The 27117-nt window shown below is 40.9% G+C and overlaps 1 protein-coding gene across 50 annotated transcripts in view; it reads left to right on the plus strand.

The window, feature by feature from the left end:
- Positions 1-27117, plus strand: part of USP54 (ubiquitin specific peptidase 54) — a 126363-nt gene that overhangs the window by 26160 nt on the left and 73086 nt on the right. For 6 of the 50 annotated variants that reach the window (XM_055353436.2, XM_055353458.2, XM_055353462.2 and 3 more), the window contains exons 2-3: positions 23871-24096; positions 24557-24720. In XM_055353436.2, the coding sequence (XP_055209411.2) occupies positions 24574-24720 (147 nt within the window). In that variant the 5' untranslated portion in view covers positions 23871-24096; positions 24557-24573. Of the gene's footprint in view, positions 1-8686; positions 8959-23612; positions 24721-27117 lie in introns of those variants that run through there. The other 44 variants (XM_055353444.2, XM_055353446.2, XM_055353465.2 and 41 more) reach the window with 17 other exon arrangements.

Here is a 27117-nt window from a genome sequence, read left to right on the forward strand (position 1 = left end):
AACTCCTGTCAACCGCTAATCAAAAAATCAATTTTTAGCAGAGAAAATTTTATGTGCAATCCTGAGAAGTTCTGTTTTAAAGATCCACATGGCCTTATGAAAAGAGCCCTTGGGCCGGGCGCGGTTGCTCACAAGTGTAATCCCAGCACTTGGGAGGCCAAGGCGGGCAGATCACCTGAAGTCAGGAGTCCGAGGCAGCCTGACAAACATGGAGAAACCCCGTCTCTACTAAAAACACAAAATTAGCTGAGCGTGGTGGTGCATGCCTGTAATCCCAGCAACTCAGGAGGTTGAGACAGGAGAATCGCTTGAACCCAGGAGGCAGAGGTTGCAGTGAGCCAAGATCACGCCATTGCACTCCAGCCTGGGCAAAAAGAGCGAAACTCTATCTCAAAAAAAAAAAAAAAAAAAGCCCAAAAGTGCAATCGATTTTGGTTCATTGTAGCTCTTTACCTTGGGCAAATAATTTTAATTTCTCTGTGCTTCAGTTTCCTTATCTGTAAAATGGGATAGTGGTATATTAACCTATTTTGCAGGATTTTTGAGAAATTGTAAAACTCTTTCAAAAAATAAATATATAGATGATTATTAGCAGCAGGGATAATTGTTTTCAAACTGGAAAGTATATAGCAAGTTAAAAACTGGAAACTGTAGCCTAAGATGGTAACAGTGAACATTTTTAAATGAATTTAAGTCTTAAGGCTGAAATGAATTACATTTCGGGGTGCTGAATTAACTGGCTGATGATCTCAGAGCCACTGTCTTTGAGAAACCATAAGGACTAGAGAGAGACAAATGTCTTTATATCCAAAAAGAGGAAAGGAAAGTAGTTGGAAAACCATAGACATGTAAAATTGTTAAATCTTGGGAAAATTCAATTATAAAGGACTAAACATGATATGCAGTATTAAGGAGAAAAAAGAGTATGGGTTGATTGATCATAACAAATTACTTCTGTTTCTATTTTTGAATTTCATTACTTCTATTTAGGATTAAGAGGTTTGTGGATCAGGGGATTGTTCTACATATAGTGAGTCAAAATCCCATCAGTTTCACAGTCTTTCATGTGGCTGATAATGTAGTGATACAAATTTCATTGATTGGTTAAGTGAATGTGTCAGACATCGAATAACTATATCCACTGATCATCTTGATTTTACCAGGAAGATCCTGGTAGGTTATTCTTATTTTTTCCATGGGCAGTCAGTCTGCATGGGTTATTTTATTTTTTTTGAGACGGAGTCTTGCTCTGTTGCCCAGGCTGGAATGCAGTGGCGTGATCTTGGCTCACTGCAACCTCCCCTTCCTGGGTTCCAACGATTCTCCTGCCTCAGCCTCCCAAGTAGCTGGGACTACAGGCATGCGCCACCAAACCCCGCTAATTTGTTTGTTTGAGACAGAGTCTCTCTCTCTCGCCAGGTTGGAGTGCAGTGGCGCTCTGTTGGCTCACTGCAACCTCCGTCTCCTGGGTTCAAGCGATTCTCCTGCCTCAGCCTCCCAAGTAGCTGGGACTACAGATGCACGCCGCCATGCCCAGCTAATTTTTATTTTTATTTTTATTTTTAGTAGAGATGCGGTTTCACCATGTTGGCCAGGCTGGTCTCGATCTCCTGACCTCGTGATCCACCTGCCTCGGCCTCCCAAAGTGCTGGGAGTACAGGCGTGAGCCACTGTGCCCGGCCAAAAGTTTTAATTTTGATGAAGTCCAATTTATGTATTTTTTTCTTTTGTTACTTGTGTGATGTCTTTGCCTAACCCAGGGTCATGAAGATTTATGTCTATGTTTTCTTCTAAAAGTTTTATAGTTTGAGCTCATTCATTTAAGTTTTTGATGCATTTTGAATTAATTTTTGCTTATGGTGTGAGATAGGAGTCCAACTTTTTCTCTTGTATATGGGGGATATTCAATTATTCCAGCACTATTTATTAAAAGACTACAGTAGTTTCTCCTTATCCATGAAGGATATGTTGCAAGACCTCCAGGGGATGCCTGGAACCATGAATAGTACTGAACCTGACAGCTGTTAATTGGAACATAATTCTGTTCATTTCTTCCACCCACAAATTTAATGCCTTTTCCAACCTTTTTTTTTTTTTTTTTTTTTTTTTGAGATGGAGTCTTGTTCTGTTGCCCAGGCTGGAGTGCAGTGGCGTGATCTCGGCTCACTGCAACCTCTGCCTCCGGGGATTCAGGTGATTCTCCTGCCTCAGCCTCCCGAGTAGCTGGGATTACGGGTCCCCACCACCATGCCCAGCTAATTTTATATATTTAGTAGAGACAGGGTTTCACCAAGTTGGCCAGGATGCTCTTGAACTCCTAACCTCAGGTGATCCATCCGCTTTGGCCTCCCAAAGTGTTGGGATTACAGGAGTGAGCCACCACACCTGGCCGCCTTTTCCATCTTAACTAAGCACTTATGTAACCACTGAATGGGTTCATTCTGCCCATTGCCCCAATACAGCTGATTTATCAAGACAGGAGAATAGCAATGGAGAAAGAGTTTAATTCACATAGAGCTGGCTGCACAGGAGACCAGAGTTTAATTATTACTCAAATCAGTCTCCCAGAATATTCCAGGATTGGGGTTTTTAAGGCTACTTTGGTGGTTAGAGGGCCAGAGAGTGGGGAGTGTTGATTGCTTAGGTCAGCAATGAAATCACAGGGAGTCAAAGCTGTCCTTTTACACTGAGTCAGTTCCTGGGTAGGACCACAAGACCAGATGAGACAGTTTATTGATCTGGATGGTGCCAGGTGATCCATTGAGTTCAGGGTTTGAAAAATATCTTGAGCACCAATCTTAGGTTTTACATTAGTGATGTTATCCCTAGGAGCAGTTAGGGAGGTGTAGAACCTTGGGGCCTTTAGCTGCATGATTCCTAAAGCATAATTTCTAACCTTGTAGCAATTTGTTAGTCCTGCAAAGGCAGTCTAGTCTCCAGGCAAGAAGAGGGTTTGTTCTGGAAAAGGGCTGTGTTTTTGTCTTTGTTTCAAAGTTAAACTATAAGCTCCTCCCAAAGTTAGTTCGCTTTATGTCCAGGAATGAACAAGGACAGCTTGGAAGTTAGAAGCAACAGGGAGTCAAGTAGGTCAGATCTCTTTCACTGTAATAATTTTCTCAGTTATAATTTTTGCAAACGTGGTTTCACTTACCATGAACTATGGCCATGACTTTTTGCAGTTTGAGGTGTGACAGTAAAACTAGCATGAATTTCCTTTCCTTCTTCACAATGTCATGCATGGATTTGTTCTTATGGTAGACCTTAGCAGCTTTAGTGTATGATTCTTTTTCTTTCCTTATTAAGTCGATAACTTTCACTTTTTCACTTAAAGGAAGCACCTTATGGCTTCTCTATGGCCTGTTAAATTGCCAGTATCACTACTTTTGCATTTGGGAATATTATTAAGTAAAATAAAGTTACTTGAACATAAACACTGAGAGACCCTTTATTCTTTTTTTTTTTTTTTTTTTTTTTTTTTTGAGACAGGATCTCACTCTGTCCAACTCAGACTGGAGTGCGATGGCCTGATCTCAGCTCGCTGCAACCTCCACCTCCCAGGCTCAAGTGATTCTCCTGCCTTAGCCTCCTGAGTAGCTGGGATTATAGGCGTGTACTACTACTGCCTGGCTGATTTTTTTTTTGAGACAGAGTCTCACTCTGTCGCCCAGGCTGGAGTGCAGTGGTGCGATCTCAGCTCACTGCAAGCTCCGCCTCTCGGGTTCACACCATTCTCCTGCCTCAGCCTCCCGAGTAGCTGGGACTACAGGCGCCCGCCACTATGCCTGGCTAATTTTTTTGTATTTTTAATAGAGACAGGGTTTCACTATGTTAGCCAGGATGGTCTCGATCTCCTGACCTTGTGATCTGCCTGCCTCGGCCTCCCAAAATGCTGGGATTACAGGTGTGAGCCACCGTGCCTGGCCTAATTTTTGTATTTTTAGTAGAGATGGGGTTTTACCATGTTGGTCAGGCTGGTCTTGAACTCCTGACCTCAACTGATCTGTCCACCTTGGCCTCCCAAAGTGATGGGATTATAGGCATGAGCCACTGCACCCGGCCTGTTTTTTTTGTTTTTTTTTTTTTTTTTGAGATGGAGTCTTGGCTCTGTTGCCCAGGCTGGAGTGCGGTGGCACCATCTCAGCTCACTGCAACCTCCGCCTCCTGGGTTCAAGCGATTCACCTGCCTCAACCTCCTGAGTAGCTGGGATTACAGGCACACGCCACCATGCCCAGCTAATTGTTGTATTTTTAGTCAAGACGGGTTTTTCACCATGTTGGCCAGGCTGGTCTCAAAATGCTAACCTCAAGAGATCCGCCTGCCTTGGCCTCCCGAAGTGTTGGGATTACAGGCGTGAGCCACCGCGCCCGGCTGATTACTTTCTGTAAGACTAGCATTTAGGTAATTCTTTGGTGTGCTTGAGAGGGATTTTCATACTCTTCTTGCTTTCTAGGAGCTTGAAGTCCAGTCCAAGACTTTTCAAAACCCTTGTTCTATAGACAGGGTGGTTAATGTTCATAATGACATAATGCTATTTGATATACTTTTTAGAATTATGCAAGATATAGTTAAATAAATGAATTTAAACAATAATGATGCTATAACATTAGAAGCCCAAATGTGTGGCCCCTATCTCCCTCTCTTCTTTCTTTAGAGTCCATTTGTATGAGAAATATAGAGATTTCTTGGATGATTTTGCTGCTTAGGTCTGTGATTAACAGCCAAAGTTTCTCCAAAATGTATTCTTTGGATCAGTTTTTTTCTCTTCCTTCTACCCTTTCTGCAATATTCCTCTTCTCAGTAATGCGTACTTGAGTGAAACAACCAGCTCTTTAAGGTACACATGCTCTGCCAACATTGTGAATAAATCTCAGAATAAAAACTAGAGTCACCTCTGATTGCACAGGGGTTGCACCTGTGACTAGCCACTGCAGTCCAGCCTGGGCAACATAGTGAGACTCTGTATTTAAAAGAAAACACCAGTGGGGGTTGGTGGCTCACGCCTGTAATCCCAGCACTTTGGGAGGCTGAGGTGGGTGGATCACCTGAGGTCGGTGGATCACCTGAGGTCAGGAGTTTGAGACCAGCCTCGCCAACATGGTGAAACCCTGTCTTGACTAAAAATACAAAAATTAGCCAGGTGTAGTGGTGTGCACCTGTAATCCCAGCTACTCAGGAGGCTGAGGTAGGAGAATCACTTGAACCCGGGAGGCAGAGATTGCAGTGAGCTGAGATTATGGCACACTATACTCCAGCCTGGGTGACAGAGTGAGACTCTGTCTTCAAACAAAACCAAGATTAAAAAAAAAAAGTTAAAAAAAACCCCACTAGACTCAAATTAGTTATGTAGTTTTCCCTGTTTTTCATCTACTTCATGGTATATTCTTCCTTACAACCTAGAGTCAAAGGCTAGAATATTTTCTCTTAGGTTCCTTATTAGCTAAGATCAAGTCCGTCTCTAATTTTTGTTTGCTAGAACTCCAGTTTAACAGCTCTGAATTAAGCTTCCCCTCTCCCCAGGATCAAATGCTAAAGGCTTTCATTTGATATAAAGCAGTCTCTTCCCCACCCCTCCCCACCTCAATCCTCCAGTTTATTTAAAAGTCTCAGCCTAGGTAACATACTAAGACCCTGTCTCCAAAAATCTTTAAAAAATTAGCTGGGTCTGGTTGTACACACCTGTAGTCCTAGCTACTCGGGAGGCTGAGGGTAGAAGATTGCATGAACCCAGGAATTTGAGGGTTCAGTGAGCTGTGATCACACCACTGCATCCAGCCTGGGCAACAGAGGAAGAACCTGTCTCTTAAAAAGTGAAAAGTTCCCAAATTTTGTCAACTACATTCTAAAATCTAGAGTCTTTTATTGGCCGGGCACAGTGGCTCACACCTGTAATCCCAGCACTTTGAGAGGCTGAGTCGGGTGGATCACTTGAGGTCAGGAGTTCGAGACCAGTCTGGCCAACGTGGCGAAGCCCCATCTCTACTAAAAATACAAAAACTAGCTGGGTGTAGTGGCACCTACCTGTAATCCCAGCTACTGAAGAGGCTGAAGCAGGAGAATCACTTGAACCTGGGAAGTGGAGGTTGCAGTGAACCGAGATCGTGTCACTGCACTCCAGCCTGGGTGACAGAGCAAGACTTGGACTCAAAAAAAAAAAAGAGTCTTTTATTTTCCAATCTCGTGTTCCTACTGCGGAGCCACTCAGTTCCTGCCTTTACTGCCGACATCAGCATTATCATTAGCATCTCAGAAATAAAAGACAACAATGATGGTTTGACTTTGGGGTTACTCCAGAGGGAGTTATTTTGGTTTTTCTTAGAGAAATCCTCTGTTTCTCTTTTATGACTTTTAAGAGAAGCAAAATGTTCTTTCATTACGTTGAACATTCTGTTGTACCTTACTCTATTTGCTAGTAGAAACCAATAATGAAAAGCCATGGAATGTGACCAAATAGGACTTTTCAGCCTGTGCTTTTCCATTACCCTCCCCGCTACCCTCCAAGGATTTTTCTTGATTGATTTGCTCAAATCCTAAATATTGTTTCTCCCTGCTAATAATATTTATATTTTTTCAGAGACCTTTGTCTATTCTGGTCTAAGGTGGACCTATTGTGGTGTTACATATTCCCTGCAAAGTACTTGAAAAATATGACTTGTTAAGTTTTGTTGAAGCACAGTTTTACAAAGTACTGTTGTAACTAGTCGTCCAACTTTAGAATACCTGAACATTTAAACTAAAACCCTATTTTAAAAAATAATAATCTGAAACACTATGTATCACTCTCCCTCTTGACGTAGTTAGCAATCATGTACCCAAAACCTTTTCTTTCTATTTTTTCTTTTCCTTTTTTTTTTTTTTGAGACAGGGTCTTGCTCTGTGGCCCAGGCTGGAGTGCAGCAACACAATCACTGCTCACTGGGGCCTTGACCTCCTGGGCTCAAGGGATCCTCCCACCTCAGCCTGGAGTAACTGGGACCAGAGAGGTGCGTGCCACCACACCAGGCTAATTAAAAACTTTCTTTCTTTCTTTCTTTCTTTTTGTAGAGAAGGGGCCTCCCTGTGTTGCCCAGGCTGGTCTTGAACTCCTGGGCTCAAATGATCCTCCCGCAATGGCCTCCCAAAATGCTGGGATTACAGGCGTGAGCCCCTGCACCCGGCCTATAAAACCTTTTCTACAGGGAATTCGACACTCACCTAACAAAAACTTGTAGTTACCCAATTTATTTTGAATGGAGAAACCCAGTGGTTGATACAGGGTTCTCTTTCTATTTGGCACAGAACCTCTTGTGCAGTCTTGAAGAGGGAATAAGAAATGTCTGAAAATAACTTATGCAAGGCAGAATGTGAGTATCATAGCAGAGTTTTATGGGAGGTGTTTTCTGAGGGGCCTCTGGAGAGATTACAATCTATTAGAGTGAGATTTCCCTGTGGATCACTTCCCTTACCTGGATGAGACATGAAAAGTAATGTTGTCTAGTTGTAATCAGAGTTGAAGCTCTGTAACGCTGTCCCAGTACTCTAGTTTTATTTGATTAGTTTCACAATGAATATATACCTATATTTTAATGACTTGATTGAAGAGCTTGGTCTTGATGTTTGTATGTCTTTATTTGCAGTCAGCACTTATCAGTAGAAATTTTGTGTTTCACACTTTGAAATGGCATTACTACCTCCTCCTCCACCTAGCACCTCTAGGAGACCTGAGTTAGAATGCTAATGGTTAACAAGAAAAGCAACAGTATCTTTTTTTTTTTTTTTTTTTTTTTGTGGCACTTTCCTCGTGGCCAAAGGACTACTTCAACTTAATATACTGTATTGTTAAAATGTAAGAGCTTAATTAGTTTTGGACATTGCCCATGTTTGTTAAATTTTACCAATAAATCTTAATTACATCTTTTTTTTAGTCAACTCGTATATTTTCTCTCAACCTATAGAAACACAACAGACCTTCATATTTGGCAAGGATTCTGCTGATGAGTTTTTTTCATCAGTATGCTTATAAAACAACTTCTTTCAATAAAACTGTTTTATAACCTCAGGTAATACATAGAAGGGTGTGTGTTGGTCCTCTGGGGCCTTTGTGCCCTGCCTGCAAATGCAAGTTCTCGGTTGACTGATCACGTGTTTGGGGGTGGGACTCTGCCTGCTGTTTGTTCTTGGTGATGTAACTAGGTCTCTTCCCCGAGAGAGGGGTGGAGATCTTTCCCTGTTGTGGACTTTGGGGTTGAGAACCCTTAGATCCCAAGCATTTTAAAATTGACTCAGTAGATTCCAATGGCTCAGTTTAAATAATAATTTTCTTTAATAGTGTGGCTCGTTTAAGACAGTTGGAGGAGTTTTGCCTATTAAAATGATTTGATTTAATTTAAGCCCAGTCTTGGAATTCTGAATTAGGGATTCCAACAATAACATTGTTTTGATTATTCTGTAAACAACTACAAAAATGTTGTCTTCTCGTGCTCCTTTTGACTGCAGTGCAAAGGAATTTTTTTGTGGCGGACTGGCCCTTCTTTGGAAGCAGCAGCCACCCTGCAGACCTTATTGTTTGATGACCTTTGTCATCAGGAATGCCCCAGGAAACAGCTTCATAATTGTTTTTCTTAAGCCTCAGGTGAAGTTTGTGATAACGTCCTTTCAAGTTACTTTTGGTTAGTTTCTTAAGTTTACTTTGTTTTTAATTGGAAGCTCCACCTTTTTAACTTTGTCATGAATTGTCAGTGCTGAGTTCCTGGTAGTTGGTAAAAAGAATTGCCTTCTCTCTGATATCCTGTTCTGTGGGAAGTCCTTGTGGTTTAGATTCACAGTTTCTCATTGTTGCTAGCTACAGTCGTCTCCTCCCTCCTAGCCTTCCCTCCCCACAGCTCTAGCTATTCCCGTATCCCTCCCCATTCTTGTATCACTTGCCCCACAGATACCCTCGTGATTAGAGGTCTTTTGCTGGAGGTTGACTGTGCTGTCTGGTAAGTATTGTAGTTGTTGTGGTAAAAACAGATAGATAGAAGATTGCAGGAACCGGTTAGTTTTTGTGAAGTTTTCTTTCTTTTAAAAAAAATATTCCCAAGCACTGATTAATAAGCTATTTCTTTTAATAGCAGTACTTTAAACTTTGAAATTGAGATTTTAGGACTCTCAACTTTCAAGAGGCATCTTTCAAGCTGTTGTTTGTGCTCTTTCCCCCTCCTCTCTGTTTCAATTATTAGATTTTGGAGATTTCATATTTTTTCCAAAAAAAAAAATCATAGATTTTCTTGAGTTCCTTAGAATTAAAGGCAAGAGTTGTGGATTTAGTATTTTAAATTTCCTTCAAACAGAAGAAGGTTATTTGTGATTTCTTTATACCTATTTTCAGTATTAACATACTGGTTAAAGTAGTAATGAAGAAAAAAGAGCCTATTTTGTGGCTAAATTGGAAAGTAGCTAAATGATTCTTTTTTCCTATCAGCAGAATAGTGTTGGCAAAATCCACTAAGATTTTGGCAATATGTTGTCAATTCTGAGAGATGGTTTGCCAAGTACTTCAGGATAACAGATGCTTCTGGGAATGATTTTTGGGAAGTTAGATAGATTTGTTCATTAGCACCTGCTTCCTTGAGGCATGAGGCCTATGATCCTTTTGAAAGTAAAATATTTAATATTTGATATTTAGATTGAGTCAAATATCACTTTCATAATGGGCTATTTCCTTGCGTTTTGTGTTTTGAGCTTCTGAGAATATTTGTGTGTGTATTAAAAAAATTTTTTTTTTTTGATACTGGATGGTTGATACTTTGGTATTTCAAGCAGTTATAAGTGATGAGCTTTGGATTCTCCCAAACTACTGCTAGTTAGAAGTCATCTTTATGGTAGATGATGTGAGAAGAAACTTGTTTCTGGGATTTCATTGCTGTTCAGTTGAGGCACTTATTCAAATGATGGTTGTATTCGTACAGTAATGATTTCTTGAGCTCCTAATATGAGGTAAGTGCTGGGTCCTTGCTAAGTGCTTTGCATTTACTTCTAATTCCCAGTACAACCTGGCCAGGTAGTAGTAGTCCCTCTACAAAGCGGCTATACATAGGTAGAAAGAACATGGGTTTTCTTTCCTGCAAAGTGAGAAAAATAATCACTATTTGGCAGGTTAACTGTGAGAATTAGAGGATATACCATGTGTCCAGTGCCTAGCGCAGTGCCAAACATGTAGTTTGTATTCACTAAGTGGGCTACCATTATTATAATTTTACACCTGATGAAAGAGGATAAGTAATCTGCTGAAGGTCACTCAATTGTAAGTGGTAGAGCTAGGATGTGAACTGGCTCAAAGTGTGAAGTCTGGTAGCATGTTTTCATTTGAATATTGTAAAGGCTGTTAGAGTAGATTTCATTCCTTCTCATCCCTTCACCTCCTGCCCCTACAGAGGAAATCTTCTTTATAGATATTCTCCTTTCTTTGGTATCCTCTGTCGCCCTCCCAGTCAGTCATGTGCTTGCTCTCTCACACTGGAGTTGCTTGTGCCATTCAGTACCAGTGTTCTCCCAACAGAAATGAGTCAAGCCAGTGCTGTCAGTTTGCTTCCCCTCCTTTTTTCCTCTTGTTGATAGCACTGTCATACTTTCATTATTGTTTGTACTGAAATAATTTGAGTACGGGTATATTTATAATGATTAATAAATAATGCATTGATGGAATCAAGTGTTTAAAAAGTCTTAGTGATTCATAAAATTCGGGATAAAAATCTCTGGTTCTAAATGATTAAATCAGAAGGTTATTATATAGGGTAACTTTCTGGAACTCATTGTTTTGCTATCCAGGGGCCTAATAAATTGCTATTGATTTTTGTTCCTTTAACCACTGCTGTTACTAGTTTGCTGCTATTGGCAGTAGGGTTTAGAAAGAACATTTCGTTTGTCCTACTGACCATAAAATAGAGTATCTTTCTTCTGTAGACCTTTTGGAAGCGCAAGGTATGATTTAGATGCGATATGATTTAGGCAGGAGATTCAGGGACAAGCTAAAGAGCTGTTTGGTTATGCCTGTAACTGAGTTATCTCTAAACGGAAAAATGAGAGTTTGATTGGTCTCATGAAACTTAGTTCTTCATTTATTTGTTTAACAAGGAATGAGCATTTGTTGAGTGTAAGGCAATGTAACTTTCTACCTTGTATTCTAATAAAGTATTGATATACTGGTTAAATATTGATTCATGATGTTCCTGGGAGGGAGAGAGAAGTCCCAGTTGGTGTGGAGAGGTATTTAAAAAGACAGTCATTTGGGAAATGAGTTAATGTAAATGACTGCTCCTTCCTGCTGATGTATGACTGTTAGTAGTTCCTATCACTGTAAGTAGCCAGTGGTATGACTTCTTCAAATAGGTTTGCTCAGTGGAAAAGATTGCTAGTATTAGGTAGGACTGGGAAGATGGGAGGAGCATTCGTTGATTGAGAAAAACAAAAAACAAAGTAACTGGGCATGTGCACAGAACAAATCTTTTTGTATGTTTTAAGGGTAGATGAGGTTGGAAATGTGCAGGGGATAAGATTGTGGAAGGCCATTCAAAGCCAGAGTTTTGGCTGTATTTTGTACTGAAGTTTTCTAAGCTAATTGTGATTCATCAGTTTGCTTTTGCAATATTGTATAGACGGGATTAGAGAGGAAAGAATAGTTAGAAAGTTTCTGCAATAGTCTAGGTGAATTGTATTGAGAATGCACTGGTTTTAGAATACATTTTTCCCAGGCTGGGCGCGGTAGCTCACGCCTGTAATCGCAGCACTTTGGGAGGCTGAGGTGGGCGGATCGCTTGAGGTCAGGAGTTTGAAACCAGCCTGGCCAACATGGTGAAACCCCATCTTTACTAAAAATACAGAAATTAGCTGGGCGTGGTGGCACACGCCTGTAATCCCAGCCACTATGGATGGAGGCTGAGACAGGAGAATTGCTTGAGTCTGCGAGGCGGAGGTTGCGGTGAGCCAAGATCACGCCACTGTACTCCAGCCTGGGTGACTGCGAGACTCCGTCTCAAAAAAAAAAACAAAAACAAAAAACAACAACAACAAAGGATACATTTAAGAAAAAAAAGGATACACTTTTCCCCATTTTTTATATGGCCTTGGGATTTATGCTATCAATTATAGTTTAATCTCCTGAAATTTTTATAGTAGTTATATGTGTGTGTGTGTTTGCCTGTAAGAGAAAGAGAGATGGGGGAGAGACAATGCATATAGAGGATGGTCAGTCATCATAATCACAGTTACTCTTTATGGAATTCCTGTTTTGTACCTGGCCCTAAGTATTCTGCATACATTATTTTGTTGCATCCTTTCAGCAGATCACATTTATTATAGGTAGTAAATGGCCTGAATGTGATGGAGCTAGGATTGGAATGTAGATTCATCTTATTCTTCATCATCATTATCCTCACCATAATCATCATCAAAACATTTATTCCACACTTACCACATATTAGGCACTGGGCTAATTATACATATCTACATTATTTTATTTAATTCTTATAACAATCCTATGAGATAGATGTTATTATTAGTCACATTTTTTCTGATGAAGTACCTAAGAGTTAGTTCAATAACTTGGTCAATATGCCACAGCTGTTAGATGGTGGAGCTGAGACCTGTTCTATTCCATTAACTCTGTGTCCCCAAGTTGTATAATTCACATAATGTTCTCTAGGAATGGGACCCTTTGGATCTCCACTATAAGCATGTTACCTCCCGAGGTTCTGCAATATTGTTGGCCCTGCAGAGGGTGCACTTTTTGTTTTTTTTGAGATGGAGTCTCGCTGTGTTGCCCAGGCTGGAGTGCAGTGGCGCAGTCTCGGCTCACTGCAAGCTCCGCCTCCCAGGTTCACGCCATTCTCCTGCCTCATCCTTCCGAGTAGCTGGGACCACAGGTGCCCACCACCACACCCGGCTAATTTTTTTGTGTTTTTTAGTAGAGACGGGGTTTCACCGTGTTAGCCAGGATGGTCTCGATCTCCTGACCTTGTGATCTACTCGCCTCAGCCTCCCAAAGTGCTGGGATTACAGGCGTGAGCCACTGCACCCGGCCTGCAGAGGGTATACTTTTAACCACTGTGTTCTTTCTACTACCATGCTGCTTCCCTTAGAAGTCAGTAAATTATACAACTTTAGATCTTTATAAGGAAGGGCTAAGTAGCCTGCAGCTGTCATTTCTTAGTTCTTATAATTTGTCAATTATAACAAAGTGAAACGTGCCTTTTTGTTTTCTTTCCAACTACTTTTTAACAAATTTTAGACAAATTTGTTATACATGACAGTTATCTAAGTTCTTGTGCAGGAAAAATAAGACTTTTTGTCCTTTATCAGCATACAATTCTTCTGTTGTACATGATGTAATAGTTTGAAGCTGCCAAAGTCCAGCCCTCAGGAAATTGTTTGAGTTGAGTAACTATTCGCTGGAGAGTTTAAGATAACCAGCTCATAAATCAACAAATAGCTTGGCCCTTTTTATGGTTGTAGATGCTTATCTCTTTCTATTTTCAAGCTTGAATCAGAAGCAAATATTGTTTCCATTGATATAGTCACTATTAGAAAAAGTTGTCAGCAGTATCTCAAGCTAGATATGGCCATTTTGTCAGTTCTTTTCTTTAAGGAGAGTCAGAATTTATCAGGATGTTAGAATTGGTTGTTCTAGGCTAGGTACCTTCAAACAAAAAGTTTTCTCTTTCAATGAAACTCTCAGTGATTCAATGCCTATTATATTCAACCTCTGTGTGGAATTAGAAAGATGCCCTTAAGATAAACTGTAGTCCACGTACCCAAATAACTGTAACATGAGGGAGAATGTGAGTATTGTAATCCAAACCCCACCATGCACTGAGAGCACAGAGGAGGATGAAATAAATTGGGAGATTGGAAAGGTGAGAGGGTGAGAAAATGATCTGGGAAGGCTTTTCCTTGTAGGATAGTTAAGATTTTCAGCAAGAATAAATGGAGAGGAAAGACATTCCAGAGAGAGGCAATATTAGAGTCAAGACAATGAGAAAGTAAAGGACAGGGTATATTTGTTATACAGAAAGGAGTCTAGTGTACTTGGAGTGGAGGATGAGTGAGAGGCACATAATGGATGATCAATGAAATGTTTGATCAGTGAGTGAATGAGTAGATGAAGCTGGAAATGGTGGTAAGGTCCGGTGATTCTCAAACTACGCTGGTGCCAGACATATTTAATTCTATCTTATAATTAGGAATTAATTTTTTTTTTCTTTGAGATGGAGTCTTGCTCTGTCACCAGGCTAGAGTGCAGTGGTGCGATCTTGGCTTACTGCAACCTCTGCCTCCCGGGTTCAAGATTCTCCTGCCTCAGCCTCCTGGGACTACAGGCACGCGCCACCACGCCCAGCTAATTTTTGTATTTTTAGTAGAGACGGGGTTTCACCATGTTGGCCAGGATGGTCTTGATCTCTTGACCTCGTGATCTGCCCACCTCAGCCTCCTAGAATGCTGGGATTACAGGTGTGAGCCACTGTGCCTGGCCAGGAATTAATTTTATTGGCAGAATATGTGAATATCAAAAATATGCAGCGTAAAAATCACAATCATGAACATAATTCAGTGATATGATTTGGATGTTTGTTCCCTCAAATCTAATGCCGAAATGTGATCCCCAATGTTGGGGCCTAGTGGAAGGTATTGGATCATGGAGGGGTGGATCCCTCATGAATAGCTCAGTGATGAGTGAGTTCTCACTCAGTTAATTCACACAAGATCTGGTTGTTTAAGAGAGTCTGAGACCTCTCCCTTGTCTCTCTCGCCATGTGACACCTGGGCTTCCCTTTGCGGTCTGTCATGATCGTAAGCTCCCTGAGGTCTTGCCAGAAGCTGAGCAGATGCTGGTGCCATGCTTCCCATACACAGTGCAGAACCATTAGCTGATTAACTTCTTTTCTTTATAAATTACCCAGCCTTGGGTATTTCTTTATAGCAGTGCAAACATGGCTTAACACTGTCAGTTAGGAAAAAAGATGTTAAAATAGTTCCAATTGACTGCTTTGATTTTTTTCCCTCTTAATTTTGCTACTATTTGTTCAAGTTTTTGTAGTGCTAGCAGTAGACTAAGTAGGTAAGAAAAAATTATGGTAGAGAAACTTATGAAAAATCCATCTATTAATTTTCTTTCCTGTGAATTAGAAAAATACCATTGTTCTTTTCCAGCCAAAAGAATATCTCCCTCTAGGAGCCATTAAATATTTTGAAAAGGAGTGACGTGGTGTGGAGTGTGTCTTAGGAGTCAGGTGGTAGTGACATGTAGGATTAGAGGACTGGCAATGAGTCAGTAATGCGGTGCAGTGGTCCAGAGGTGGTGAGGATCTGAAGCTTAGTAGCAGCAGCAGTGAAAATAGAATGAAAGGAAATAGAGATCCACACCAGACCCTCTGTTTCTAAATAGGAAATAGTTACCAATTATTAACCAGCTTTCATATTGTTAGGATATTACGGGTCTCAATGGTTGGTTATCTCTGGTCTCAAGTCCTTTCACTCTATTTTTAGGGAAAATGTGTTTAAACCCCTGTTTTAAAGAAATGATAGTTTATAGATTATTTATAAATTATAGTTAATTTAGAAAATAGAAAAAAGGAAAAAAATCCATAATTTCATCATCCTAACAAGACCGCTATCATTTTACATTTACTTACCCCTGATGTTGCTGAATTTTAAACTTCTCTGTTAATTCATTCTGTGCACATTTAGCTCTGAGAAACAGGTTTCTGAACTAATAAAACACCCAATAATTGCCATACTGTGATATTAAACAGTAAACCAAGAGGTTTCACATATAACCCTCAGTGGATTATAGGATCACAAACTATGTCAACGTCTCTTCTTTTTTTTTGAGACGAAGTCTCACTCCATTGCCAGGCTGGAGTGCAGTGGCGTGATCTTGGCTCACTGCAACCTTCGACTCCCTGGTTCAAGCAATTCTCCTGCCTCAGCCTCCCGAGTAGCTGGGATTACAGGCACATGCCACCACGCCCGGCTAATTTTTGTATTTGTAGTACAGATGGGGTTTCACTATGTTGGCCAGACTGGTCTCGAGCTCCTGACCTCGTGATCTGTCCGTCTCGGCCTCCCAAAATGTTGGCATTACAGGCGTGAGCCACTGTGCCCGTTCACGTCTCTTCTTTTCCTATAAATCTATCTTGGTCCATCTACCTTTAGACATATAGATATTTATTTCCCAAATGCCTCAATCCCTTTTGGGCCCAAAGTTCCATCTTCTTCAGTGAATTATTTGCATAATTTAAAATGTTTTTTATTTTGAATTTATAGAAAAGTTGGAAAAATAGTTACCTCTAATGATACCATCTTATATAACCATAATACATTTATCAGAACCAGGAATTAATAGTATTGGTACAACACTATTAACTAAAGAGCTTTCCTGAATTTCACCAGTTTGCCTACCATTATTATTTTTCCTTTTTTATTTTCAGTTTTTTTAAATTGTAATTTATTTTTTTTTTATTTTTAAAGACAGGGTCTTGCTTTGTCACCCTGGCTGGAGTGCAGTGGCACAGTCATAGCTCACTACAGGCTTGAATTTCCAGGCTCAAAAAGTCCTCCTGCCTCACCCTTCTGAGTAGCTGGGACTACAGGCAAGCATTAGCCTGGCTAATTAAAAAAATTTTTTTTGGCCAGGTGCAGTGGCTCACGCCTGTAATCCCAGCACTTTGGGAGGCTGAGGCAGGCGGATCACCCGAGGTCAGCAGTTTGAGACCAGCCTGGCCAACACAGTGAAACCCCATCTCTACTGAAAATACAAAAATTAGCTGGGCATGGTGGCAGGTGCCTGTAATCCCAGCTACTCCAGAGGCTGAGGCAGGAGGATTGCTTGAACCCAGGTGACTGAGGTTGCAGTAAGCCAAGATCGTGCCGTGGTACTCCAGCCTGGGTGACAAGTGAGAAACTTTGTTTCAAAAAAAATTTTTCTTTGTTTTGTGGAGACAGGGTTTCACCATCTTGCACAAGCTGCATTGTTCTTTTTCTGTTCCAGGATCCTATCTGGAATCTCACATTGCATTTTAGGTGTTTTTCTTTCTTACTCTTCTGTATTCTGTAAAAGTTTCTTAGTCTTTCTTTGTCTTTTATAACCTTGACATTTTTGTAGAGTATTGATCAATATCAGTTTGAGGGCTATTTGTCAAATATTCCTTAATTTGGATTTGTCTGATATTTTTCTGATGATTGGACTGAGATTATGGTTTAGGCAAGAATACCACAGAAATAATTGTGTCCTTTTCAGTGCATCATATCATGGCATTCATGATGTCAATATGTATTATTACTGGTTATTTTGACCTTGATCACTTGGTTAAGGTAGTTTCTGCTGGGTTTCTCCATTGTGAAACTACTATATTTTCCTTTGTAGTTAATAAATGCCTTAGTGGAGATACTTTGATACTGTCATTTTTATTAATGTCATGGAGTTCTCTACACATGCAATTAATAGTGTCTCCTTAAAGACTTTATTGAACTTTAGTTACTGTGAAGTCAATTAGCTTAAAGAGTCCATCTCCTTGGATGCGCGCAGTGGTTCACGCCTGTGCCACCGCGTGGTTCACAACTTTGGGAGGCCGAGGTGGGTGGATCACTTGAGGCCAGGAGTTCAAGATCAGCCTGGCCAACATGGCGAAACCCTGTCTCTACTAAAAGTACAAAAATAGCCAGGCATGGTGGCGCATGCCTGTAATCCCAGCTACTCGGGAGGCTGAGGTAGGAGAATTGCTTGAACCCGGGAGGTGGAGGTGGCTGTTGCAGTGAGCCAAGATCGCATCACTGCACTCCAGCCTCGGTGACAGAGCGAGACTCTGTCTCAAAAAAAAAAAAAAAAAAAAAGTCCTTCTCCTTAGAAACTTCCCACACTTTACACCTGGTTTTATCAAAGGGTTCCCAGGCTTTGCACGAACAAATTCTATCTAGTCTTCATTGATTTCAGTTCCATTCTAGCTCTGCTCATAATGAATCTCTTATGCTAATAACCTGTAGCTCTCTGGGCCTCATTTACCCCTCTGTCTCTTAGGGCGCCAGGCTCCTCCTGGCCCAGTGTCCTACCAGGCCTCATCTCCCTTTATGCACAAGCCAGTTCCATTTGAATGACTACTTTGGGTTTTTTCAGAAACAGAGGCTGAGAGAAGCTGACTTTGTTGGTGAAGAATACAGTGGGGAATAATTAGGGTGGCTGCAGCTGGAGCCTGGTTTATTACTTTGGCCTGAGGAAAATGGTAGCACATTAAGCTGTACTGTGTATACTTGTGAAAGAATCATTCTCTGTATTTCACTCATACAGAGAAAGTGTTTTTTTCTAAAGGTCACCAGCTTCTAGAGGTATGCCTTTAATTCTGGCAACCTTAATCTGTAATGATCTTTTCAATTTAGCCCTGTTGACTGTGGAGTTACTTGCTGTGAGCACAAGAATCCAAAATCCAAATGTGGACCAAATATTATATTTAGATCTATTTAGTTCAAACAAATTTTATACAGTGAATAACATTAGATGTTTCTTTGATTAATAAAATACAAATTTATTAGTATTACTGAATTCAAAGTAGCTTTTTGAATTATGTATTTTCTCAAGTGACATATACTATAAAAGCCCCATTTATGTAATGTGGATGGGGCAGACTTAGATTCCCTGACACTTGAAGCTTATGCAATTCAGAGGGCCTCCTTTAAGGAAAATATTTTTCGAAACAGAAAATGAGATATTGGGCCTTGAGAATCTGTGCAAGAGAAAGAGTCCTGAAGCTTAAGTTTCAGTGGCTTGGTAAATCTGCCTCTGGATGTGAGGCACTGCAAAAAGGTTGAGACCCACTGTTTTCCATCATTTCATACATGGAAAGGTTTTTGGCTTACCCACAGGAGGCTAGTGTTTTCAGATTGGGAACAGTGGGACATACAACTTAGTAACTGTGTTACACAAGGAAATACGTAATAAGATGACATGCTTCCGTCCCAATTTTGGCTTTTACTTTCCTAGAAGTTTACCATGTTGCCCACGCTCGCCTCAAACTCCAGGCCTCAAGTGATCCACCAGCCTTGTCCTCCCATACTGGGATTTTAGGCATGAGCTACCATGCCCAGCCCAATTTTTTATTTCTTTATGGTAAAATACCTAGGAGTAGTATTGGTAGGTAAAAGTATGGCAAAAGTGCAGCCATGTTTTGCTTAACAACAGGGATGTGTTCTCAGAAATGTGTTGTTAGGTGGTTTTGTCATTGTGTGAATATCATTTAAGTGTATTTGCATAAACCTAGATGGTATAGCCTACTACACACCTAGACTATATGATATAGCCTACTGCTGCTATGCTACAAACCTGTATAGGATGTTACTGTACTAAATATAATAGATGCCAGGCACGGTGGCTCACACCTGTAATCCCAGCACTTTGGGAGGCTGAGGCGGGAGGATCACCTGAAGTCAGGAGTTGGAGACCAGCCTGGTCAACATGGTGAAACCCCATCTCTACTAAATACAAAAATACAAAAAATAGCTGAGCGTGATGGTGCGTGCCTGTAATCCCAGCTACTCGGGAGGCTGAGGCAGGAAAATCGCTTGAGCCCGGGAGGCAGAGGTTGCAGTGAGCCAAGATCACACCATTGCACTCCAGCCTGGGCAACAAGAGCAAAACTCCATCTCAAAAATAAATAAATAAATAAATAAAATAGGCAATTGTAACACAATAGTAATAGATGTGCACCTAAACATATCTAAACATAGAAAAGTTACAGTAAAAATAAGTTAAGTCCCATAATCCCATAATTTTATGGGACTACCATTGTATATGCGGTCTCTTCTTGACTGAAACATTGTTATACAGCTCATGACTATATATTTAAGTTTAGAAGTAACTGCCAACTGTGTCATTTTGCATTTCTTTTTCTTTTTCTTTTTTTTGAAATGGGGTCTTTCTCTGTTGCCTAGGTTGGAGTGCAGTGGCTTGATCTCGGCTCACTGCAATGTCCACCTCCTGGTTTCAAGCAATTCTCCTGCCTCAGTGCCCCCTAGGAGCTGGAATTATAGGTGCCTGCCATTGGCTAATTTTTGTATTTTTAGTAGAGACAGGGTTTCACCATGTTGGCCAGGCTGGTCTTGAACTCCTGACCCAAGGTGATCCACCTGCCTCAGCCTCCCAAAGTGCTGGGATTACAGGCGTGAGCTACTGCACCTGGCCTGTTTTGCATTTCCATAAACAATGTAGGAGAGTTCCAGTTGCTCTGATTCCTCATCGGCACTTGTTATTGTCAGGTTTAAAAAGTTTTTTTGTTTTTAACTATTCTAATAGGTATAGTGTAGTTTTAATTTCCATTTCCCTCATGGCTAATAATGTTGAACATCTTTCCATGTGCTTATTTACCATTTGTATATCTTGTTTGGTGAAATGTTCAAATCTTTTGCCCATTAAACAAAATTGGGTAGTTTTTGTTGTTGTTGTTGTTGTTTTTTTGAGATGGAGTCTTGCCGTGTCATCCAGGCTGGAGTGCAGTGGTGCAATCCCAGCTTACTGCAACCTCCACCTCCCAGGTTCAAGCGATTCTCCTGCCTCAGCCTCCCAAGTAGCTGAGATTACAGATGTCTGCCACCACACCCAGCTAATTTATTTGTAATTTTAATAGAGATGGGGTTTCACCATGTTGGCCAGGTTGGTTTTGAACTCCTGATCTCAAGTGATCCACCTGCTTCAGCTTCCAAAAGTGCTGGGATTACAGGCATGAGCCACTGCGCCTGGCCAAAATTGGATAGTTTTTCTTATTAAGTTTTGAGGATTCTATATATTTTAGATCTAAGTCATTTATCTATTATGTGACTTGCAAATATTTTCTTTTAATCTTTGACTAATCTTTTCATTCTCTTAACAGTGTCTTCCAAAGAGCAGACATTCTTATGATGAAATTCAATTCTATAATTTTTTCCTTTTATACATTATGCTTTTGTTGTATCTAAGGAATCTTTGTCCGGGTACAGTGGCTCACACCTGTAATCCCAGCGCTGTGGGAGGCCGAGGATGGTGGATCATTTGAGGTCAGGAGTTCAAGTCCAGCCTGGCCAACATGGTGAAACCCCATCTGTACTAAAAATACAAAAATTAGCTGGGCATGGTGGTGCATGCCTGTAATGCCAGCTACTGGGGGAAGGGGGTAGGGGTGAGGGTGATGGGGCTGAGGAAGGAGAATCACTTGAACCAGGGAGGTGGAGGTTACAGTGAGCTGAGACCACGCCACTGCACTCCAACCTGGGCGACAGAGGGAGACTGTCTCAAAAAAAAAAAAAAAAAAAAGGAATCTTTGCCCAACCAAAGGTTATAAAATTTTCTCCTTTCTTCTCCTAGAATTTATAGTTTTAGGTTTTTTGTTTAGGACTGTGATGTATTGAATTATTTTTGTATAAGATGTAAGGTATGACTCAATGTTCAGTTTTTTGCATGTGGGTGTCCCAATTGTTCCAACATCATTTGTTGAAAAGACTGTCATTTCTCAATTAAATGGCCTTGGTACTTTCATCAAAAATCAATTGACTGGCTGGGTGTGGTGGCTCATGCCTGTAATCCCAGCATTTGGGAAGTCGAGGCAGGTGGATCGCCTGAGGTGAGGGGTTTGAGACCAGCCCCTGGTGAAATCCCGTCTCTACCAAAAATAAAAAAATTAGCCAGGCATAGTGGCACATGCCTGTAATCCCAGCTACTCGGGAGGCTGAGGCAGGAGGATTGCTTGAACCTAAGAGGCGGAGGCTGCAGTGAGCCAATATTGCGCGACTGCACTCCAGCCTGGGTGACAGAGTGAGATTCTGCCTCAGAAACAAAACAAAACAAAACAAAAAAAAACCCAAAAAACAAAACTAGGTAGTGAGAGCCATACAGATAAAACTATAATTCCCCTCCTCACATATCTTCAGTAAATGGTATTGGAGAAAGATTACGTTGTTTAATGCTATATCTACAATTTAAGTGAAATGTTTTTGGTGTTAGTATTTCTCTGGACCACTTGTTACTGCCTCTCTTGTCTGGTCCTTTATGCTCTCACTTCTAGTTGGTGACACATCTAGAACAGGTCTGAGAACTTACTGCTTTACCCTGCATAATACTGCCATTCAGAGCCTGAGAATCTTTTCTCTGCTACTGCATTTTTCTCCTTTTGCTCCCTGTGCTCAGGAGTGTGTGTCATAGGGCAGGCTGAGTTTCAGTTAGCTCCTAATGTGGATATTGGAAACCCCACCTGCCTGCCAAGTCCTTTTGGCTGTGAGCAAAGTGGAGGCTTGGTACTTGTCATTCCTTTGCAGCAGTTGAGCTGAAGGAATGCTGCATGGCTTGTTGGAAGTTGCTTAGTGGCCTTGAGTGGGATGTGTATGAGAGTGTGTGTAGAAAGGTGAGGGTCTTATAGTCTGTGTGGGAGATATGGGTTCTTTTCTGGTGTCATGTTAATCATCAGGCAGTATTTATTGACTGCCTCCTTATGACTAGCACTGTAATAGGAGCTTTTGGAATAGAATAATAAAATATATAATTAAGTCATTGTTTAATAGTCAAACATTTCTAGATCTGCCACTTACCAGTGTTGAATTGGGCAAGTTAATGTCTTTAAGCCTCTGTTTACTTTTCTGTAAAATAGAACTATTAATAGCTATCTGATAGGACTGTTGTGAATATTAAATAAAGGACATAAGTATCGTGTTTAGCACATACCTGACTGTAGTTACTATTTCATTTCATGTAGTCATATTATGACGGATACGATATAAAACAGAGAGTAATAAAAATAGAGAATAATGTGACAGTAGGCTGTATAATCAAATACTTTAATTGGGACATGTAGATTATAAATAGTCTGGGAATTTACAGAAGGGAAAGAACAGTCTTATGCAACCATTTAATATTCCTGTACCTCAGTTTTTCCATTGGACATGCTGTAGACAATGCTAGGTGATCTCCCAGAGAATGATTAAGATGTTAAAGCATTTTTATGTTTTTAGATGGTGCATATGATGGTGAGAAGGAAGGGAGAATGAGGAATTGTTGATGTTGGCAAATTTAACACTTAACATTTAAAAATTTTTCCTTATGTAGATGGACATGGCAGCCTTATAGGAAAACTTAAAGCTGGAGATGTGGTGATTTCCTTCCAGGGAACATACTTGCTTTGGTATTACTCTCTGTTGCCTCACTGGCATTTTAATTAGTTGAAAACTAAAGTTGGTCAATGGATTGCCTCTGATTGTGAGCCCTTGGATATAATCTGGAGATTAAGTGATTTGTAACCCAAATTATCTCTCTGATCCTCTGGCAAAAATGAAACAAACAAACAAACAGGGCAGGAGAAGATTTAGTTCTCTTGGACTGCATGTTAAGGACATGTGGTTTACTCGCCATCAGTGTTTCTCTGGATGGAACATCTTTACTCAGAACAGATCTTAGACTGCTAACATGGCCTTCCCACCTTTAAGCAGGTTTTCATAAGCATATTCATGGAAAACACCTTTTAAAAAGTGCTTTATTCACAATGTCCAAAAGAAACTGTTTCAGTTCCTAGTTTGTGTGTGCTTACTTGGTGATTTGTTTTGTGTTAGCCTGATACTGGAAAGTTTGTATTTTGTTTTTATTTCTATCCAGATCAACTTTCTTCTGCTTCAAGAAAATTTCAGAGAATTTTCCCCTGAAAGTAAAGCTGTTCATACCTTTTTTTCCATCTCTTTAGTTTGGGTGTCTCTCTCTTTTTTTTTTTTCTTTTTTTCTTTTTTTTTGGCATTGTTTGCCAAGGTTTCAAGTTTATAGTGAGAGGTGAGGCAACGTTGATCTTGGCAGAACAGTCCAAAGCCAGTAGAGTCATTAAGTGACGCAAGCTTTTGATTTTTTTTATTTCTGTTAAAGCTCTCTGACACAGCTGGCTATTCTAGTCCCAGAAGAAAGAGGAAAGACTTGCTGAAGATCTGGATGGGACAATAGAAGTTTGGGGCACATTAAAAAGAAGCAGCAAGAACATCAACAAAAACCTCAGATGATTCAAACAGGCTTCTTCTTGGCTTTGTGGAACCTTTTGCAGTTGCTCAGAATTTGAGTTTTTGCTTCAGAGGATGATGAAACAAGGCAACAGAGGGTGAGGAGGATTATGTTGGATTCTTGCTTCTCTGTCTGCCTCTCCTTCCAGTTGGAAAAATCTTCAGTCCATAAGAAGCATTATCAACAAGCCTGAAGAACACATCTTACCCTGATCCTGGATGCTGTTGGAGTTGAGAATTACATCCACTTCACCAGGACTTTATGGAGGCTGTTCAAGAAAAATAGAAGGAAGCAATACTTAAGGATTTCTCTGTTTGCATTAGTCCTGTGCCATGTTACATTTTGGAGATTGTTTGGAACAAGTGAGGGAGGGCTCTGTCATCTTGATCTAGGAGGATACCTGAGTCCCTTGACTACACAGATGATATTTGGAAGGTGGTGAAGTCAAAATCTTCCAAAATAAATTCACTAAATTCTGGATTCCCTTTCCTTTTAGAACTTTAGCAGACAGAAATTCCTGCCAAAAAGGCACAAATCCTTCTCCATTTTTTTTTCAGGCTAAATGTGAAAAATAATGTCTTGGAAGAGAAATTATTTTTCAGGGGGTCGTGGTAGTGTACAAGGGATGTTTGCACCTCGAAGCTCAACCTCCATAGCCCCCAGCAAAGGTCTCAGCAATGAGCCAGGGCAAAACAGCTGCTTCCTCAACAGTGCCCTGCAGGTAAGGGTCATTTCTTTATTTTTGGTGAACTTTGACTTTTAATTGCTGATGCTGTATTTCTGATAACTCTTTTTAAATAAAATGTTTGATAGTCTCTGTTTGAGGTTAGTAACCTGAGATAATTTTTACATTTATCTCTGTGATCTTTGGCAAGTCACTTTATCTCTTTGAATCTCAATTACCTCATTTGTAAAAAAGAGGGATTAATAATGATAAGAGAAATAATAATAACTGTAACTACTATTATTTACATGCCTAAAGGGAGGTAAATGGACCAGGTGATCTTTCAGACAGAGTCTTGCTCTGTCGCCCAGGCTGGAGTGCAGTGGCGCAATCTCGGCTCACTGCAACCTCCGCCTCTCAGGTTCAAGTGATTCTCTTGCCTCAGCCTCCCGAGTAGCTGGGACTACAGGTGCCCACCACCACGCCGGCTAATTTGTGTGTTTTTAGTAGAGACGGGATTTCACCATATTGGCCAGGCTGGTCTCGAACTCCTGACCTTGTGATCCACCTGCCTTGGCCTCCCAAAGTGCTGGGATTACAGGCATGAGCCACCGTGCCTGGCTGATCTTTATATTTATCAACTTTTTTTCCTAAACAGTCTCTACCGGTTCCTATTTTTCTTTTCTTTTTTTTTTTTTTTTTTTGGACAGTCTCACTCTATTGCCCAGGCTGGAGTATAGTGGCCCAATCACAGCTCCTGCAGCCTTGACCTCCAGGGCTCAGGTGATCCTACTGCCTCAGTCTCCTGAGTAGCTGGGACCATGGGCGATCTCGGCTCACTGCAACCTCTGCCTCTTGGGTTCAAGCAATTCTCATGCCTCAGCCACCCAAGTAGGTGGAATTATAGGTGTGCATCACCACACCCGGCTAATTTTTGTATTTTTAGTGGAGACAGGGTTTTACTATGTTGGGCAGGCTGGTCTTGAACTCCTAGCCTCAAGTGATCCGCCTGCCTCAGCCTCCCAAGGTGCTGGGATTACAGGCGTCTGGCCTGTTTTCTGTTTCTCCTTTTGGGAGTAAGGTGTGTTATCCTAGTTGCTTTTCTCTAGTATAGAAGCAAAATTCTTTCCACAAGTCAAAGACTTTCAGGTATGTTAATCTCGTCTCTTAATATTCAGGCTTTTGGCCCACATATTGAATGGAGTTTAGTCTTTGTCCAACTTATCTCCTCTCTTTGAGCTCTCCTGTTTTGGCTCATAACTGGTGTCTAGTCAGATACACTTGAACAGAGCTAGGGGAAAGTGAATTCCCTTAAGGTGATTATCTACCCTACATTTTCCCTTTCACTGTTGCTTGCCACTTGAGTGATCTTAGAATCCCAAAGCTTTCTGTCTGTCTGCTCTGCCCAGTCACGCCCATAGCATGTTAAGTTCATCCCCCTTGGCCTAACTTTCAAGTAATTACTTTCTCTTCTTTTCTGCTCTTCAGTGTAAAAGTAAATGAAATTTGCCACCCAAGATAATTATACTTGGGCAAAATATTAACTTCACTCCTCAGATGTTATGAGAAAATGGGTTGCTATGAGAGAAGACAAGATATTTAGTATAAAGAACAATGGTCCTGGGCATTAGGAGGAGACCTGGGTTCTAGTTTTAGCCATTCTGTAGACTAGTCTTGTGACTTTGTACAGGTAATAGTGTCTGAGTTTCCTCATTCATAATACAAGAATGTTGCCAAGCTTATCTAGGTAGTAAAAGTTTCATGCTCTTTCTCAGTTTTTATTTATTTATTTTTCAGACAGAGTCTCACTCTGTCGCCCAGGCTGGAGTGCAGTGGTGGGATCTCAGCTCACTGCCACGTCCGCCTCTTGGGTTCAAGCGATTCTCCTGCCTTAGCCTCCTGAGTAGCTGGGATTACAGGCTGTGCAACACCACGCTGGGCTAATTTTTGTACTTTTAGTAGAGACGGGGTTTCGCCATGTTGGCTGGGCTGGTCTTGAACCCCTCACCTCAGGTAATCTGCCCACCTCGGCCTCCCAAAGTGCTGGGCTTACAGGCGTGAGCCACTGTGCCCAGCCTCTTTCTCAGTTTTTAAGTTTTTATTCGAAAACAATAAAAAAAAATTCTGTGCTGGCAAGCCTATAGAAAAAATTTAAGTGCTTTCCCTAATTATTACCCAAATTTCATGTAGTTAGGTGGAGTTGGTTAGGTTTTTGTCCTGGATGATGCATATTAGTTTTCTTTCTTTATTTCTTTCTCTTTTTTTTGGAGCCAGAGGTCTCACTCTGTTGCCAAGGCTAGAGTGCACTGGTGTAATCATAGCTCACTGCAGCCTTAACGTCCTGGGCTCAAGCGATCCTCCCACCTCAGCCTCCCTAGGTAGCTAGGACAACAGACACATGCTACCACACATGGCTAAATTTTTTTTTTAATTGTTTGTGGAGAGAGGGTCTCA

The sequence above is a fragment of the Gorilla gorilla genome, chromosome 8, assembly GCF_029281585.2.
Source record: "Gorilla gorilla gorilla isolate KB3781 chromosome 8, NHGRI_mGorGor1-v2.1_pri, whole genome shotgun sequence".
Taxonomy (NCBI): Eukaryota; Metazoa; Chordata; class Mammalia; order Primates; family Hominidae; genus Gorilla; species Gorilla gorilla.